At 41.7% G+C, this 17,938-nt stretch overlaps 2 protein-coding genes across 4 annotated transcripts in view; both read right to left on the bottom strand.

The window, feature by feature from the left end:
- Positions 1-12,802: 12,802 nt before the first annotated feature.
- nfatc2ip (nuclear factor of activated T cells 2 interacting protein) lies at positions 12,803-15,938 on the bottom strand. The gene is given in 7 exon segments (XM_060902413.1): positions 12,803-12,823; positions 12,825-12,965; positions 13,456-13,594; positions 13,662-13,759; positions 13,888-13,951; positions 13,953-14,054; positions 15,931-15,938. Coding segments are annotated over 7 exon segments (573 nt in total).
- An 874-nt stretch (positions 15,939-16,812) lies between these two features.
- Positions 16,813-17,938, bottom strand: part of sgf29 (SAGA complex associated factor 29) — a 49,125-nt gene continuing 47,999 nt past the window's right edge. For all 3 annotated transcript variants that reach the window (XM_060901807.1, XM_060901806.1, XM_060901805.1), the window contains exon 10: positions 16,813-17,277. In XM_060901807.1, the coding sequence (XP_060757790.1) occupies positions 17,161-17,277 (117 nt within the window). In that variant the 3' untranslated portion in view covers positions 16,813-17,160. The remainder of the gene's footprint in view (positions 17,278-17,938) is intronic.

Raw genomic sequence — 17,938 nt, 5'->3', positions numbered from 1 at the left:
CATCCATCCATTATCTGTAGCCACTTACCCTGTTCTACAGGGTCACAGGCAAGCTGGAGCCTATCCCAGCTGACTATGGGCAAAAAGCAGGGTACACCCTGGACAAGTCGCCAGGTCATCACAGGGCTGACACATAAACAACCACTCGCACCTATGGTCAATTTAGAGCTACCAATTAGCCTAACCTGCATGCCTTTGGACTGTGGGGGAAACCGGAGCACCCCCATGCAGACATGGGGAGAACATGCAAACTCCACACAGAAAGGCCCTTGCCGGCCACTGGGCTCGAACCCAGGCCCTTCTTGCTGTGAGGCGACAGTGCTAACCACTACACCACCTTTCCACCCTTTTGCCTTATCTATTCTATTATGATCTAATAATCTACTGTAAAGTGTATTAATGGAACACATCATCACTCCCTGTTATAGATGGGAGCCCAGGAATTAAATAAATGCAATAAAAACAAACTGTTTTTAATTGTAGGTATTGTATTTAAAACTGTATGGATGTGCCAGAAGGCAACATAAAACCATGTATGCAGGGCATTCTCAGTCAAAAGGGATTAATGATCCAAAAGTGGAGTCTGGTCCATTAACACAAGAACTTATTCTTATACATGTTTGAGCAAACAAGCAAGTTATTAAAACCAAGAAGTACACTCAAAAGAAGTGGATATAGAAACCACTCAATGGGATTAGACCCTTACACGCTCACAAAGAAGGATTTTTTCCGATGAGTTGGAAAATCATCCATCTGTTGAGTTTCCCGACATATCAAACTACCTGGTGCTACAGATATCGTTCTACACGGACACACAGATGAAAACCTGGAAGAGCATGGAGGTGTACAACTTTTTATATGTGGCTGGATTAAAGATCTGGTGATCAGGACACTACAAGATACACAGCGGTAGACGGATCTAAGTGCAGGGAGAGTGTTTATTAGCAGGCATGATATTTACAAAAGCAAAACAGAAAGCAGAATATTTAAACAGTGTTATAAACATGGCTAGAAACAAACATGACAGTGATAATGCTTCGCAAAGCCTCTGCGAAAACAGCTTCCGTATCTTTGCGTGCTGACTGTGCTCAAATCAGTATCAGGTGTTTCCCATAACGACTGGGTCCAAACTAGCTCTGTAAGTGTGCGCGGCCACTCGAGCTGCGCCAGGCTCAAGCACGCAAAGGCATGATGGTCAAATGTTCACCTACTGTGTGACCACAACTTTTAGGTCACGTGTATATCGCCACCAAAATGCCTCATTTTCATTGATAACCCATCACAAAGCATCATGAGCTGTAGTGTGACCATAGCTTAATGAGGTGGATTTGATGTCAGATGCAACCCAGCAATTGTACCCTACTACGAGTAAAAAAAATTAACTTCAACTTGAAAAAAAAAAATTTGCGGCCCACCAGATGGCACTTCGTCACGGCCTAGTGATTGAGAAACACTGGGCTAGTCAATAATTGGAGAAAGAGGCGGGGATAGTGAAGCCTGGCCGCTGGAATTGCTGGGTTTCACATGACGTCACATCCGCCTCATTAGTTATTCAAAACTTTATCTGGTGGTCTACCAAAGCTCAGTTGACAAAGCGTTTGTACGGACAAGGTGCATTGCTTGCATGAAAAATGCCTTACGCTTGCGTTGTTTAAGGTTGTTCGACTCGATCAAACTGTGAAACTGATAAGTTTCTTCAGGGTTCCCCGTGAACTAATAAAAAAGGGTGAACAAACACAGCGTTTCACAAAAAGACGTCGAGAAAGGTGGCTTTTGAACCTCTCACTGAAATCGAAGGGAGCCGAGTCGAAGCATGCTCGAGTTTGCAGTGATCACTTGGTGAAAGGTTTGTAGATCCCTTTTGGCTATGGTCTTAGTGTTTTCCAAGTACTTTTCTTGCTATGTGTTGTTATTTTATGTTACTTTCTTTAGTCACAAAGCTCTAAAGTCCCCAGCTGTTTCTTTGTTTACTCTTCACAAAGTCCATATGCGTGAAGGTCGCTTCAAAATTCTTACCCAGCCATACAGTTACAATGCGCCGTGATTACTTCTCCGTCTTGTTTAACTAAGATCCAGGTCTTTAAAGGGGTTTCTGATGATCTTTGTGAATGATTTACCTGACAGATAAGAGCCAACACAAGTCAGAATCAAGCAAACTGTTGTTTGTTTACACTTCAACTTGCAGCGCTTCGTTGTAAAGACACGACCGAAAAGCTTAAAAAAACATACACAGGCAAAAACAAATTTATTCGGCAGCAACTTGATACAGAGGTCCTTTACCCAGCCACATATAAAAAAGTTGTAAGCCTCCATACTCTTCCACGCTTTCATCTGTTTTGCGGTGTAGAAGGACGTCTGCAACACCAGATAGTTCGAGATGTCGGGGAACTCGACTGAAGGGTAGTTTTCGAGATCGTATGACAAATCCTTCTTTCCCAGACTGTACGGGTTGATTCCATTGCACATAGCAATCTTCTGAATATATCTAAAGTGAGCAGTCGCTTCTAGATTACAAGCACTCTGATAAGTTATCCCTAGTTGTTTGCACTACGGCAGCCGTTTTGGTTTGCTGGACCACCAGCTGTTTTACCGGAAGTGAACTTGCTAAGAAAAGATTGTTGCTGACCCCTCTCACCCCGGACACAAACTTTTTGAATCACTCCTCTCTGGTAGGAGGCTGCAGTCCATTAGAACCAAAACCTCACGCCATAAGGCCAGCTTTTTCCCCACTGCAGCTGGCCTCATCAATAAGGTCAGAGACCCCGACTGACTCTAACCTCACACTTCCAATCTGTAACATTAATGCACTTTGTCTCTGAACTGCGATTTTTGCACTTTCCAAGCTCATGCCAGACGTCTTCATTCTGTGAACTTCTATTGCGCATTCCGGCTCATGCTGTACAGCTTGGACTTCAACAACTCATACACATACTCCTCAAATATGGCCACTTTTCAAATTTGTATATTTTAGATTCTTCCTATTTTTTATTCTATGTATATAGCTACTTTTGTCTTTGCTAAATGCTTCTAACTGTTCAAGCACCAAAGCAAATTCCTTGTATGTGAGAATGTACTTGGCAATAAACTTGCTTCTGATTCTGATTCTTCTGATTCAGATTGAAACAGAATGGGCCGCATCTATGACTGAATCATCTAGCCAGTCATTGTCAACTGTACCATCGATCCTTCCCTAACAGTCGTCCATGAGTTCTATTCCAATGGCATCAACTCACGAACGTTCACTTCATCCTCATTCTTTGTTCCCATTTCAACTTTTGTTGTTTAATATTCAAGGAGATCTAATTTAACCTTCTTAACCTCACTGTCTTCAGGATAGCCATACTCAATGTCACCTGGTCTTGGTTGTTTTCTTTGTGGCTTTTTCTTTCCTTGAGCATTTATCCATAATACAATAAGATTCACGGACTTTGCTGGCACGGACACTTGAATATCCATCCGTGAAGACATTTTCACAGACAAACTGTGACAACAGTCGTTTGGAATTAAACAGGAACATTTTTCTTTTGGAAATAATTGGACGGTGGATCCTAATATAATGAAACAACCCATTTTGGGGACAAAAATCCTAAAGTGATTTTTTTAGATTTTGCTGTTTTTGACAAATTTGAATATTCCGTAGATTCACAAACATCATCCGTGAAGCAAAAGTCAGATGATTTTATGGACTCGACAATTGACTGATAGGCTAACTCTTACCTGATAATGCTATCATCGGCAGATGATGTCACCATGGAGACAATCTTTGTGACGTACTTGTCATTGTTCCATAGACTTGTAGAAACGTACGTAAAATTAACCATCTGTGATACGCCATCCGTATGAAATCCGTAACCACTCCATATTTTGTATCCTTTTTTAAAATTATATTTCCATAATCCATGACCTATCCATATTTTGTCAACCACCGCTACTGTTAGATGGTCAGTCTATGATGGTCATGTAGCACCGTGTATTTGATATGAAACAATTGATCCAACCTGTGATTTAGTTCAGAGATGTGGCTCTTGGTCAACGATTGACTGTTGCTACGCGAATCTTCATGCTGAATGGATATTATTTCTATGTCAAACTCCAAAATGTAATTTTTTAGTCGCTCAAGATATCAAATTGTCAGTCTGAGGCTAATTTACTGAAAGGGAGATGACGATAACTTCATCAGCAGCACCTACATCAAAAATATTGAAAGGAAAGTACAATCTAATAAAGCAAATTAAAGTTTTTTTTTTAAACTGAAAACCATGAACATACAAACATGGCACTTATTTTACATAGAAGGCACAAATACAAAGGTTGACAGAGAGAGAGAGAGTGTGTAAAGAGAACAGGTGCTTAGCTCAAATTAAATTAAAAACAGATAATCAAGAGAATAAATGAAGGGCTCTCTTATCTTTTACATATTGTAGAGATTTGTACAAGATCTTAACATTCATTCAGTCAATGAACCATACAGGAGCAGTTTTAAAGTATCTACATTTGTGAATGATAAAGCAAGTTAAAGTAACTTACAGGTGAAGCTCGTGTGTTAAAGTTGTGTTTTCAGGGAAAAGCTTGTAGACGAAAATAGGCAAGGCTCCATAACAAATCCATCATCTGCAGTGAGTTTGGCTTGAATTCTGAAGTAATACCAGCTGACGGCTAATAAGATGACAAAAACCCAGCTGTCACTCAAATAGGCCCCGCCCCTAATAATGCATACATGTATGGCTCAATATAATTTCAACTGATGAATTATATAAAAATTCACCCCCGTACAGTTGTCATGAAGTGGGAAACTAGCTATAGAGACCAAAACGGGTTTTGTTTTGTTTTTTGTACCTGGTTGTAAACCTGTTTGTTTTCGCTGTAAATTTGAACATTTTAACATTTGGGTCCAAGGGAATTGACTTGCTTTTGGCTGCAGTTCCAATGCAGTTGCGCATTGGGTTCACTTTTCCAGACTGTAGGTGCCACTTGGACCTGGTGACTTGTCCAGGGTGTACCCCGCCTCTCGCCCATAGTTAGTTGGGATAGGCTCCAGCTTGCCTGCCACCCTGTAGGACAGGATAAGCGGCTACAGATAATGGATGGATGGAGGTGCCACTTGGTTATTATGTGATAATGATAAACAGGAGCATGACACATTTTGGAAAACAAAATGGTGTGACAATGAGGGCAGCACAGTGGTGTAGTGGTTATCACTGTCGCCTCACAGCAAGAAGGTTCTGGGTTCGAACCTCGTGGCCGACAGGGGCCTTTCTGTGTGGAGTTTGCATGTTCTCCCCATGTCTGCATGGGTTTCCTCCGGGTGCTCCAGTTTCCCCCAAAGACATGCAGATTCGGTACAATGGGGCCTCTGTAATTGGTGCAAGCTGTAGTGGTTTCCCAACTATAATGTATGTACGTATACACTATATTGCCAAAGGTATTTGCTCACCCATCCAAATTATTGGAATCAGGTGTTCCAATCACTTCCATGGCCACAGGTGTATAAAATCAAGCACTCAGGCATGCAGACTGTTTTTACAGTTTGGAGCTGGCCCCTTCCTCTTCCAACATGACTGCACCAGTGCACAAAGCAAGGTCCATAAAGACATGGATGACAGAGTCTGGTGTGGATGAATTTGACTGGCCTGCACAGAGTCCTGACCTCAACCCGATAGAACACCTTTGGGATGAATTAGAGCGGAGACTGAGAGCCAGGCCTTTCTCGTCCAACATCAGTGTGTGACCTCACAAATGCGCTTCTGGAAGAATGGTCAAAAATTCCCATAAACACACTCCTAAACCTTGTGGACAGCCTTCGCAGAAGAGTTGAAGCTGTTCTAGCTGCAAAGGGTGGACCGACGTCATATTGAACCCTATGGATTAGGAATGGGATGTCACTTAAGCTCATATGTGAGTCAAGGCAGGTGAGCAAATACTTTTGGCAATATAGTGTATATATATATATATATATATATATATATATATATATATATATATATATATATATATGGCAAAGCTAATAAATCTAAATCATGAGCTTTAATTATTGCTAAGCTGCAAGTTAACGCAGTGGAAATCACAATCTACCATCATAAAAATGCTATTATATTTTTTAAATATATGCTTATTATTGATGTACTATATTTATTTGCTAGTTTATCAATACTTTATTATAATTGATGTATTATATTTATTAGCAGTTTGACACAATAACTTGAGGCCTAATGTGTTCTGAAAATTCAGAAATAGAAAAGCTCTCGGTCTACAATAAATAATGAGTTTAATATTTAAATATTCAGATTAAAGGAGAACTGAAGTCATTTTTAAACTTGCTTTATTTCTTAATGAACGTATTATTCAATTACGTTTTCGATTTTAGTAACCTTATATCATGACTCGTATTGGCAACTAATTGCAATTAAATATTATACTTTTCGGCCTATTCGGTTTTTAGCCATGTTGAATTTAGTTCGTTTGGTCCACGGTAGGCATCGCTTATCCGCGCGATCTTCACGAGACTTGTGCGAGACTCTGAAACGTGAAGTGTCAGCCAGGCGTCAGTGAAAACTGTTTTCCAAATGAAATACTGCACAAAAACGAGTTTAAATGACGATTACTGCCTACGTTTTTCAAACTTTCCCGATTGCTATCAAAACAAACAAAACTTCTGGCTTGATTACATCAGCATTCAAAAGAGGGCGCGCACGTCTTTTGACAACATTGGCAGATGTTGGTCACTTTAATTTCCGCTGTACGTTTTACTTCCGTCCTAGGGTGTCTCGCACAGGTCTCAACGAATCTCATTTACGGCCATTGCTTTGACATATGGACTGATATATTACATAGTGTAGTAAAGTGTCAAGTAAAGAAAGCTTGCAGTGGACTGAATCTAACTCAGAGCATTTATTGCATGTAACATCTGTCATACGGTCACTCATCTCACTCCCAGCATCCTGTGCTCTCCAATATATATATATGTGACCCACAGGACCCCTTAGTGGCTCTAACTGCCTGAATGAAAACAACATTCATGTTACAACATTTCCTCCCCCCATAGTTCACAAGTCCCAAAGCCTTTTTTTATTTAAACAATGAACAAAGACTAAGACTACGAGGTAAGGGTAGACTGCCCTCCTCGAGGCACCCACGGGGATTATTTTGCCCCTGGAAGAACATACTCCTTGAGATATGTAGGTGCCTTCCTAACTCTAACTGGAAAACGTATTCCTTCATCAAGAGACAGTTCATGGGGGGCTTGCTCAACCGTCTCAGGTGTTGGATGCCCTGGCTCTGGATCTGCCAGTTCAGGGGTTGCCAGGTCCACTGGTAAACTCTCTGCTTGAAAGCTGGCTTCTGTGCATTTCTGATTGTAACATGGACTGATCTGGTCATGATGTCGTCTTACCATCTTTCCATCCTGTGTTTTCACCCTCCATGATACTGATCATGATCAATGAGTGTTGCAGGAATCCACTTTTGGCCTGAGTACCCTCTCACATAAACTGGGTCAGACTTTGTAAATACCCGGTCCCAGGCATGCTTATCATGATATTCTTTCTGTGAGGCTTGTTTTAGTCCCACTTTGTCCCCTAGTGAAGGATGCACTAAATCAACCTGAGTCCTGATTCTCTGGTTCATGAGGAGCTCAGCAGGTGTGGCTCCAGTTGTGGTCTGACGGGTTGATCGATACTTAAACAGGAACCTGGATAACTTTGTTTCCACACTCCCCTCTCCCATCTTTTTGATTCCTTCCTTGAACACCCGCACTGCACGCTCTGCACAGCCATTTGAGGATGGGTGATAGGGTGCTGTTGTTGCATGTTTTATGCCTTTCTTTTTTAGGAAGTTTTCAGACTTCCCACTGACTAGGCTTGGCCCATTATTGCTGATTAGAACTGCTGGGATTCCATGGGTGGCGAATATGGTCCGTAACTTCTCTATGGTCGCGACAGATGTTATAGCCTGCATTGAGTGGGCCTCAATCCACTTAGAGTAGGCATCAATGACAATCAGAAACATCTTTCCCAACACTGGCCCACAGAAATCCAGATGCAGTCTCATCCATGGTTGGGTGGGCCACTCCCATGGATGTAGCGGTGCTGCTACTGGGGTGGCTTGGTTGGACTGACAAGCATGACATCTACTCACTGCTGACTCTAAGTCTGCATCCATGTTTGGCCACCACACGTAGCTGCGAGCTAACACTTTCATTCTTGAGACCCCTGGATGGGCCTCGTGCAGCTCTTCAATCATGGCGTGTCTCCCTTGAGGTGGTATTATCACCCTACTCCCCTACAGTATACACCCATCCTCCATACTCAGTTCATGTTGTCGTCTCACATAGGGCTGCAGTTCTGGATTTGTGCATGCAGCAGGCCAAGAGCCTTGCATCAGCCACTGCTCTATCCTGGACAGTACATGGTCTCTCCGGGTTCAGTCTTGGATCTGCTTGACCTGCAGCGGTGTACCATTCATGTGTTCCATCAGCAGCACCACCTCTCCCTCTCTTGGTGTGGCCATGGGTGTGCTTGGTAGCGGAAGTCTGCTCAGCGCATCTGCATTCCCATGTTTTGAGCCCTCCTTGTACTCCAAGGTGTATTCATAGGCTGTGAGTGTCAATGCCCATCTTTGCATTCTGGCAGCCGCCAGTTGTGGTATGCCCTTATGCTCACCCAAAAGACCCAGTAGAGGCTTGTGGTCTGTGACTATGGTGCAGTGTTTTCCAAACAGATACTGGTGGAATTTCTTTAGGCCGAACATGATTGCTAGAGCCTCCTTTTCCAGCTGAGAATACCCCCATTCTGCTGATGACAGAGGCCGTGACATGTATCCTATAGGTCTGTCAGTGCTGTTGAGAAGCCGGTGGGATAACATCGCTCCCACACCATACGGGGATGCATCACAGGACAGATAGATGGGTTTCGTGTCATCAAAATGCACCAACAGTTGCTCTGACTGGAGGCACTTTTTCGCCGCCTCGAATGCCTGACTTTGTCATTTTTCCCATTTCCATGGTGTTTCTTTTCTTAAGAGTTCATGTAGAGGCTCTAGTACGGTGGACACGTTAAACAAGAACCGATGATAATAATTAAACATACCCAAGAAGGACTTCAGCTGTGTTGGGTTTTCCGGTCTAGGGGCATTTGCAATAGCTTCAACTTTGTCAGCCACTGGCTGAATCCCTTTGTGATTAATTCTGTAACCCAGAAACACTACTTCTGGTGCCATGAAAATACATTTCTCTCTTTTGAGACGAAGTCCTGCTGGAGTCAGTCTAGCCAGTACTGTCCCTAAGTTCTGCAGGTGGCTAGCATCATTGTCCCCAGTCACCAGGATGTTATCTACTCTCACTACTACCTGAGGAAGTCCTTGTAGTAAGTTATTCATGGTGCGCTGAAAAATCCCTGGGGCTGATGACACCCCATAGGGAAGCCTGGTGTACTGGTACAGTCCACGATGTGTATTTATTGTTGTGAATGTTTTGGAATTTTCATCCAATGGGAGCTGCTGGTAAGCCTGAGACATGTCCAGTTTTGTGAACCTCTGCCCACCTCCCAGCACTGCCAGCAAGTCTTCAGTCTTTGCAATTGGGTAGTTGTCTAACTTTGGCACCGGATTCACTGTGACTTTGTAGTCTCTGCTTATAGCTTTGTCTGGTTTGACTATGGGGACTATTGGGGCTGCCCGCTCCGAAAAGCTAACAGGCTCTATGATGCCTTCATTCTGTAGCCTGGTAAGCTCTGTTTCAACTCTCTCCTTTAGTGCATATGGCAAGGGCCTAGCTTTAAAGTAACGAGGCTTGGCCTCTGAGTCTACATAGGTTTTAGCTGTATAGCCCCAACTAAAGTGCCTAGCTCACCTTTAAACACCTCCTGGTGTTGTAAGAGTAGAGCATTTAACTCTTGCTGATGACCTACCGTACTTGGAGTTGGAAAATGGCTGTCCAATCTAGTCTAATTGCCTTGAGCCAATCTCTCCCCATCAAGTTAGGGCCCACCCCTTTTACCACCAGCAATGGTAACTGCTGCATCTGTCCCTTGTAGTTGACCTGTACATACATCTTGCCTAACACATCTACTCTGTCCCTGGTGTAAGTGTATAGTTTTATTTTAGCAGGATCAAGTTTTCCACCCCCCTCTGCCTGTATGTTTTCTCATTCAATATTGTCAACCCTGCACCTGTGTCAGTTTCCAATGTGATGTTGTGTCCATTCACTGACAGTTGTTCTCTGTATGGCTCCACTCTATGGCTCTCTCTCTCTCTCTCTCTCTCAGGTTGTACAGCATGTGAGTGTATTCCTCCTCCTCTTCATTTTCCTCTAGCATGTGTGCCGCGCCTCGTGTGTTTCTTCTGTTCTGTCTGGGCTGCCTAGCACTGCAGCATTTTCTGGCCAAATGTCCTTTCTTGCAACAATTATAACAAACTGCATCTACAAAACGGCACTCAGTAGGTTCGTGGGTTCCGCCACATCTAAAACATGTGACATACGGTTTCTGGTTCGAGGCCACTGGCTGCAGTTTGTGAACAGTCCCCTCTACTCCCTTCTGCTGCAACTCCACTACATCTTTTGCCACGGTTTCCATGGCTGTCGCTAATTCCATTGTCCTCGCTAAAGTCATTTTATTATCTGGTTCCAATAGCAACCGGCGTTGGATATGATCGTTGTTAATGCCACACACCAGCCTATCCCTCAGCATGTCATCCAGGGATGTCCTGAATGCAGTGTTCAGAAAGTCTCCTCAGTTCAGCTACAAACGCTGCAACTGACTGGCCTTGCTGTCTCACTTTTGAATGAAACTTAAATTGTTCAACTATAATGTTGCGTTTTGGTGCAAAGTGAGAACTCAAAAGTGTCTGTAAGTCTGTTAGGGAGCTGTCTCCCGGCTTACCCGGTAGACACAAATCTCGTAGTATGGCATAACTTTTTCCTCCACATGCACCCAGGAAGATAGCATGCTTTTGTCCCGCGTCTGTAATTTTATTTGCGGCGAAGTAGAAATCCAGCTGTTCGACATACTGCTGCCAGTCGTCTGCCTCTGGGTCAAACTCTCCAATTTTGCCGTAGGTCGCCATTGTACTCCTAAACTGTAGTTAACCTCATCGCCAATGTAGTAAAGTGTAAAGAAAAGTTGCAGTGAACTGAATCTAACTCAGAGCATTTATTGCATGTAACGTTTGTCATACGGTCACTCATCTCACTCCCAGCATCCTGTGCTCTCCAATATATATATATATATGTGACCCACAGGACCCCTTAGTGGTTCTAACTGCCTGAATGAAAACAACATTCATGTTACATAGCATATTTCAAATACTCATAACTTGCGATAGCAGTGACAAAATAGCTATCAAAAATGCATTCCTATATTTAATAAAATGTAATAAATAGAATTTTGATTTAAAAAATGCCTTCAGTTCTCCTTTAATGTGCATAAAATGAATCTTGGCTGAAGGTGGCAAAAGGTTTAAGAAGCCCTTAAGATGCATTGATAAATCAGTCATCAATTACATTACAATAAAACCCTGTCAGTCTTCATTTTAAACTGCACATCTTTACCCCCAAATAGTTCTTATACTAAATGCTTAATTTCAGTTAATGTAGACCCAACTCATCAAACTGACAGACACTGGATAACAACAGCACGTCTTTTATTATTGTTACTAATATATCTAAACAAGAGTGCTCTGAGAGCACAATATCCCCAGCTGGCAACTGTGCCGTAACTCTGGTAAAATGCGACTGAATTGAACGAAATTGCAATATGCGTATTACCGACATATAACAAAGAATCCTGTCAAGTTTCGTGAAATTCTTCCAAAAATTATGAGAGGAGTTGATTTCAAAAGGAAAACACACTCTTGTGAAATTGTCAAAGTATCATTTTGTTAATCAGGGCTGTAAAATGTGACCGAATTTAACAAAATTACAATATGCGTATTACTGACATATAACAATGTCTCTTGGGCGGCATGGTGGTGTAGTGGCTAGCGCTGTCGCCTCACAGCAAGAAGGTCCGGGTTCGAGCCCCGTGGCCAGCGAGGGCCTTTCTGTGCAGAGTTTGCATGTTCTCTCCGTGTCCACGTGGGTTTCCTCCGGGTGCTCCGGTTTCCCCCACAGTCCAAAGACATGCAGGTTAGGTTAACTGGTGACTCTAAATTGACCGTAGGTGTGAATGTGAGTGTGAATGGTTGTCTGTGTCTATGTGTCAGCCCTGTGATGACCTGGCAACTTGTCCAGGGTGTACCCCGCCTTTCGCCCGTAGTCAGCTGGGATAGGCTCCAGCTTGCCTGCGACCCTGCAGAACAGGATAAAGCAGCTAGAGATAATGAGATGAGATGAGAACAATGTCTCTTGTCAAGCTTGGTGAAATTCCTCCAAAAATTATGAGAGGAGTTGATTTCAGAAAGAAAACACACTCTTGTGAAATTGTCAAATTATAATTTTGTTAATCAGGGGCTGTAACTCTGGTAAAATATGACCCAATTGAACGAAATTATAATATGTGTATTACTGACATATAATGAAGAATCCTGCCAAGTTTTGTGAAATTCCTCCAAAAATTGTGAGAGGAGTTGATTTCAGAAAGAAAACACACCCTTCCCGGGACAGACCGATGGACTGACGGATGGAAATCGCCACGATATAATCCCCCTTTGGGCCTTTCGGCCAGCGGGGGATAAAAATATACACATGACATAAATATATGTACATTTTTCCATTAGACAAAATGTATATATACACTCAAATTAAAACCTGAGGAAGAAAAAAAAAGAAAGTAAATGAAGCAGCTGATATGAAACAACATTGTTATAGAAATCAAGCCCAGACTTCAATGATGGTCACCATCCTCCATATCCAGCTGTGAAGGTGCCTGGCTATGCTTCACCTTTAATCCATCAAAGAGGAATTTGACCTTGTGCTTAGCAGCAGCAGACAGACCTGAAGTGTACTGTGACAGGATGGAACCCAGAAGAGCATCCTGAGTGGTGGAGAGCATACCAAATTAACAAGAACAAAGATGCATGTCATCGTGCTAAGGAGGACAACATAAAATATTCAAAAAAAAAAAAAAGATCTGGAGCTTCACAGACCTTATCTCATCTCATCTCATTATCTCTAGCCGCTTTATCCTTCTACAGGGTCGCAGGCAAGCTGGAGCCTATCCCAGCTGACTACGGGCGAAAGGCGGGGTACACCCTGGACAAGTCGCCAGGTCATCACAGGGCTGACACATAGACACAGACAACCATTCACACCTATGGTCAATTTAGAGTCACCAGTTAACCTAACCTGCATGTCTTTGGACTGTGGGGGAAACCGGAGCACCCGGAGGAAACCCACGCGGACACGGGGAGAACATGCAAACTCCACACAGAAAGGCCCTCGTCGGCCCCGGGGCTCGAACCCAGAACCTTATTGCTGTGAGGCGACAGTGCTAACCACTACACCACCGTGCCGCCCTCACAGACCTTATGTAAGGAATATTTCTTTGCAGATCCTTTTTCATTGCCCTGCAGTCGTGGAGCGATGACATCACAGCTGCTTTTATCTAATTTGTCGGTTATCGCAAGACAGTATGATAGCGCAAACACAAATGCACTTAAGTGACTAATCACTATAAAATGATTAATCCGAATCTTTTTCACTCACCTATGATGTTCGCAATATGGAGTGCACAGAAAGCTCATCACCATTCCTCATGAGAAGTATTTTAGAGGGTGGGACTTTAAGTTTGACAGATAACTGAGCTACAGCCTTGCTCAGCGTATCTGTCTGCAAATGAAAATCAGATCATTACATTGTATTGCTGAGGTAAGTAACATCAGTGTTCAGATTTTCTTAGCAACAAAGATATTGCACAATTCACGACGTTATTACTGTGGGAAAACACTCCATCTTACTGAAAGCACTGGAATTTTGTGAACATCCATTCACCAGCGAAATTTAAGTGAGATCTCTCGGGCATGTTCTCTGTTTATTCTCAGAAGAAATGATAATGTCGTCGCCATCGTCATAGAAGTCATTTCTTTCTGAGGGACAGTCACTAAAGTCTGGAATATCTTCAGGTCTTTTCAGGTGTTACATGAGAGAGCTACAGCGGTGCTTGAAAGTTTGTGAACCCTTTAGAATTTTCTATATTTCTGCATAAATATGACCTAAAACATCATCAGATTTTCACACAAGTCCTAAAAGTAGATAAAGAGAACCCAGTTAAACAAATGAGACAAAAATATTATACTTGGTCATTTATTTATTGAGGAAAATGATCCAATATTACATATCTGTGAGTGACAAAAGTATGTGAACCTTTGCTTTCAGTATCTGGTGTGACCCCTTGTGCAGCAATAATTGCAGCTAAACGTTTCCGGTAACTGTTGATCAGTCCTGCACACCGGCTTGGAGGAATTTTAGCCTGTTCCTCCGTACAGAACAGCTTCAACACTGGGATGTTGGTGGGTTTCCTCACATGAACTGCTCGCTTCAGGTCCTTCCACAACATTTCCATTGGATTAAGGTGAGGACTTTGACTTGGCCATTCCAAAACATTAACTTTATTCTTCTTTAACCATTCTTTGGTAGAACGACTTGTGTGCTTAGGGTCGTTGTCTTGCTGCATGACCCACCTTCTCTTGAGATTCAGTTCATGGACAGATGTCCTGACATTTTCCTTTAGAATTCGCTGGTATAATTCAGAATTCATTGTTCCATCAATGATGGCAAGCCGTCCTGGCCCAGATGCAGCAAAACAGGCCCAAACCATGATACTACCACCACCATGTTTCACAGATGGGGTAAGGTTCTTATGTTGGAATGCAGTGTTTTCCTTTCTCCAAACATAACGCTTCTCATTTAAACCAAAAAGTTCTATTTTGGTCTCATCTGTCCACAAAACATTTTTCCAATAGCCTTCTGGCTTGTCCACATGATCTTTAGCAAACTGCAGACAAGCAGCAATGTTCTTTTTGGAGAGCAGTGGCTTTCTCCTTGCAACTCTGCCATGCACACCATTGCTGTTCAGTGTTTTCCTGATGATTGACTCATGAACATTAGCCAATGTGAGAGAGGCCTTCAGTTGCTTAGAAGTTACCCTGGGGTCCTTTGTGACCTCGCCGACTATTACATGCCTTGCTCTTGGAGTGATCTTTGTTGGTCGACCATTCCTGGGGAGGGTAACAATGGTCTTGAATTTCCTCCATTTGTACACAATCTGTCTGACTGTGGATTGGTGGAATCCAAACTCTTTAGAGATGGTTTTGTAACCTTTTCCAGCCTGATGAGCATCAACAACGCTTTTTCTGAGGTCCAATGTGTTGTGAAGATCAGACTTTGATAGATCCCTGTTCTTTAAATAAAACAGGGTGCCCACTCACACGTGACTGTCATCCCATTGATTGAAAACATCTGACTCTAATTTCACCTTCAAATTAACTGCTAATCCTAGAGGTTCACATACTTTTGCCACTCACAGATATGTAATATTGGATCATTTTCCTCAATAAATAAATGACCAAGTATAATATTTTTATCTCATTTGTTTAACTGGGTTCTCTTTATCTACTTTTAGGACTTGTGTGAAAATCTGATGTTTTAGGTCATATTTATGCAGAAATATAGAGAATTCTAAAGGGTTCACAAACTTTCAAGCACCACTGAAAGTGCATCCGAGAGAGAGAGAGAGAGAACAAACCCTGCCTCACTTTGCATAAAGTGTCATGAGTAAACAGATTACATAAGTGAATATGGAACATTAGTGTCATGAAAATACTTGTTTTTCATTTGTATCATATATTATAAATAAAATCTCATCTAAGGATTGATTTGTAATTAAATACAAACATTCTGTTATACTAGAGCATTTTCACATTATTGAAATTCATCAAATGCTGATTAAATGTAATAAACTACCCACATTTAGTAAACAACCCATTCGGTAATTTACTCACTTTATCATTCTTATGCTTGTATAAGTACCATTAAAGTCAGAAGTGAAACTCGCTGAGATGCAGTGGTTAACACCGTCAGCTCATAGCAAGAATGTTCCGGGTTCGAACCTCACAGAAAGATGTGGAGTTTGCATGTTCTCCCTGTGCTTGCGTGGGTTTTCACCCACTTCAAAAACATGCAGGTTAGGTAAAAACAGTTGAACTTCTTGTACATCACTCTGTATAAGAGCATCTGCTAAATGCCAGTAATGTAACCTATTCATCAAGGCAACGTTCCTTCCTGGGAAATTTCAGCAGGGCTACAACAGCATGGCTTTGTAGACAAAGAGTGAGTGTGCTTGACTGGCCTGCTGCCAGTCCAGATCTTTCTCCTACTGAGAATGTATGGTGCATCATGAAGTGGAGAATCAGACAACAGAGACCACGGACTGTTGAGCAGCTGAAGTCTTGTATGAAGCAAGAATGGACAAATAGTTCAATTGCAAAACTGCAATAATTAGTATCCTCAGATCCCATACGATTCAAAAGTGTTAAAGGAAAGGTGATGTAATACAATGGTAATAATGCCTCTGTCTCAACTTTTTTTTTTTTGAGTGTGTTGCAGGCATCAAATTCTAACTTGATTTATATTTACAAAATACAATCAAGTTGGTCAGTAAAACTATTGAAAATCTCGTCTTTGTACTTTTATCAGTTATATAAATGTTACCGTGAATTAACAAATTACAGATTTTTGTTTTTATTGCATTTTGGAAAATATCCCAACTTTTCTGGAAATGGGGCTAGTATTAAAATTAATATAATTCTGCAGGAACATTCTTAACCTATATCACACCCAGACATTAAACAGTTCGCAGAAACCACACAAAAATCTACACAAAATTACACAGAGATTTCACCCTTTATTTTGTTCTACTGTATATCTGCAGTCATTTTCTTTGGCCCCAGATTTACAGGAATATTGTACAAAAACACACATATTCCAAATTATGCTAATTCAACATTCACACCGATGATAATCCAAGAGTCATGTACAAATATAAACATATTCAGCCCATCCCAGGTACATTTTCATCAGAGCTGGTATTCAGTCATTTCAGATTGGGTCTTGGTTTCAGTTTCGTTTGGTGGCGTAGAGAGTAAGCAGCAGGAGTCTGATTCTACACCACAGTCGTCCTACTTAAAGGCCACTTAACCAGGTCCAGATCTTCATCCATTCAATCCTTGCCCTCACTTTTTCTTGTTCTCCTTGCAGGCCACTACGTACCTTTGGGCTACGTTGAGAGGTGGTGAGTAGCCATCAGCATAGGATGTGTCTTCAAACAGCACTGAGTAGTCATCCTGGGGCTGTAATTTAAATGATGTGGTTAAAATAGTAGGGCATATTCACTTATTAGATTATTTTATAGACATCGCTTTTCTTTTGTTATACGATGTAGAAAATTCCTATATTCCACATAACTTGAACCAACTACTTACTTTCCTGGTGAAAGCATAACTGAAAAGTTTCTATTATATATTATTTATTCTATCCACATTCACTGGATATGAGCAATCGTGCGCTCTGATAGCCTACTACTAGGCTATCAGCTCGTATACCATGAGTAGAGAAAAACAAAATGGCGGAGTGTGTTGCTGAACCAACTGAGGATGAAATAAAAACTACTCAAAAACAAAACCCCAAAAAATAAAGAAAAAAGGCAACAAAATATGGAATGAAAGTATTTGATGGTAAGAACATATCTTTTTTTTTATTTTTCAAGAATTATTATTACAGCATTTTTCACATTGTGATTGTCTTTTCACCGGTTTGTTTACATTCTTCATCTTTACGCATTAAAATTTGTAGAATTTTTTAGACTGGTTCAAAAGCTCAAAGTATTTTGAAAATGACATAACTGAAATGTCCAAGGAAGAATTAAATAAATGTCTAAAGCTATTCTATACCTCGGCACGACAGCAAGACGGCACTTTCTACAAAAAAACAACACTAAAGTCAATTCGTGCA

Source organism: Neoarius graeffei, chromosome 20 (assembly GCF_027579695.1).
Source record: "Neoarius graeffei isolate fNeoGra1 chromosome 20, fNeoGra1.pri, whole genome shotgun sequence".
Lineage (NCBI taxonomy): Eukaryota > Metazoa > Chordata > Actinopteri > Siluriformes > Ariidae > Neoarius > Neoarius graeffei.
Note: the sequence above shows the minus strand (reverse complement) of the source record. Positions and strands in the feature narration are given on the sequence as shown.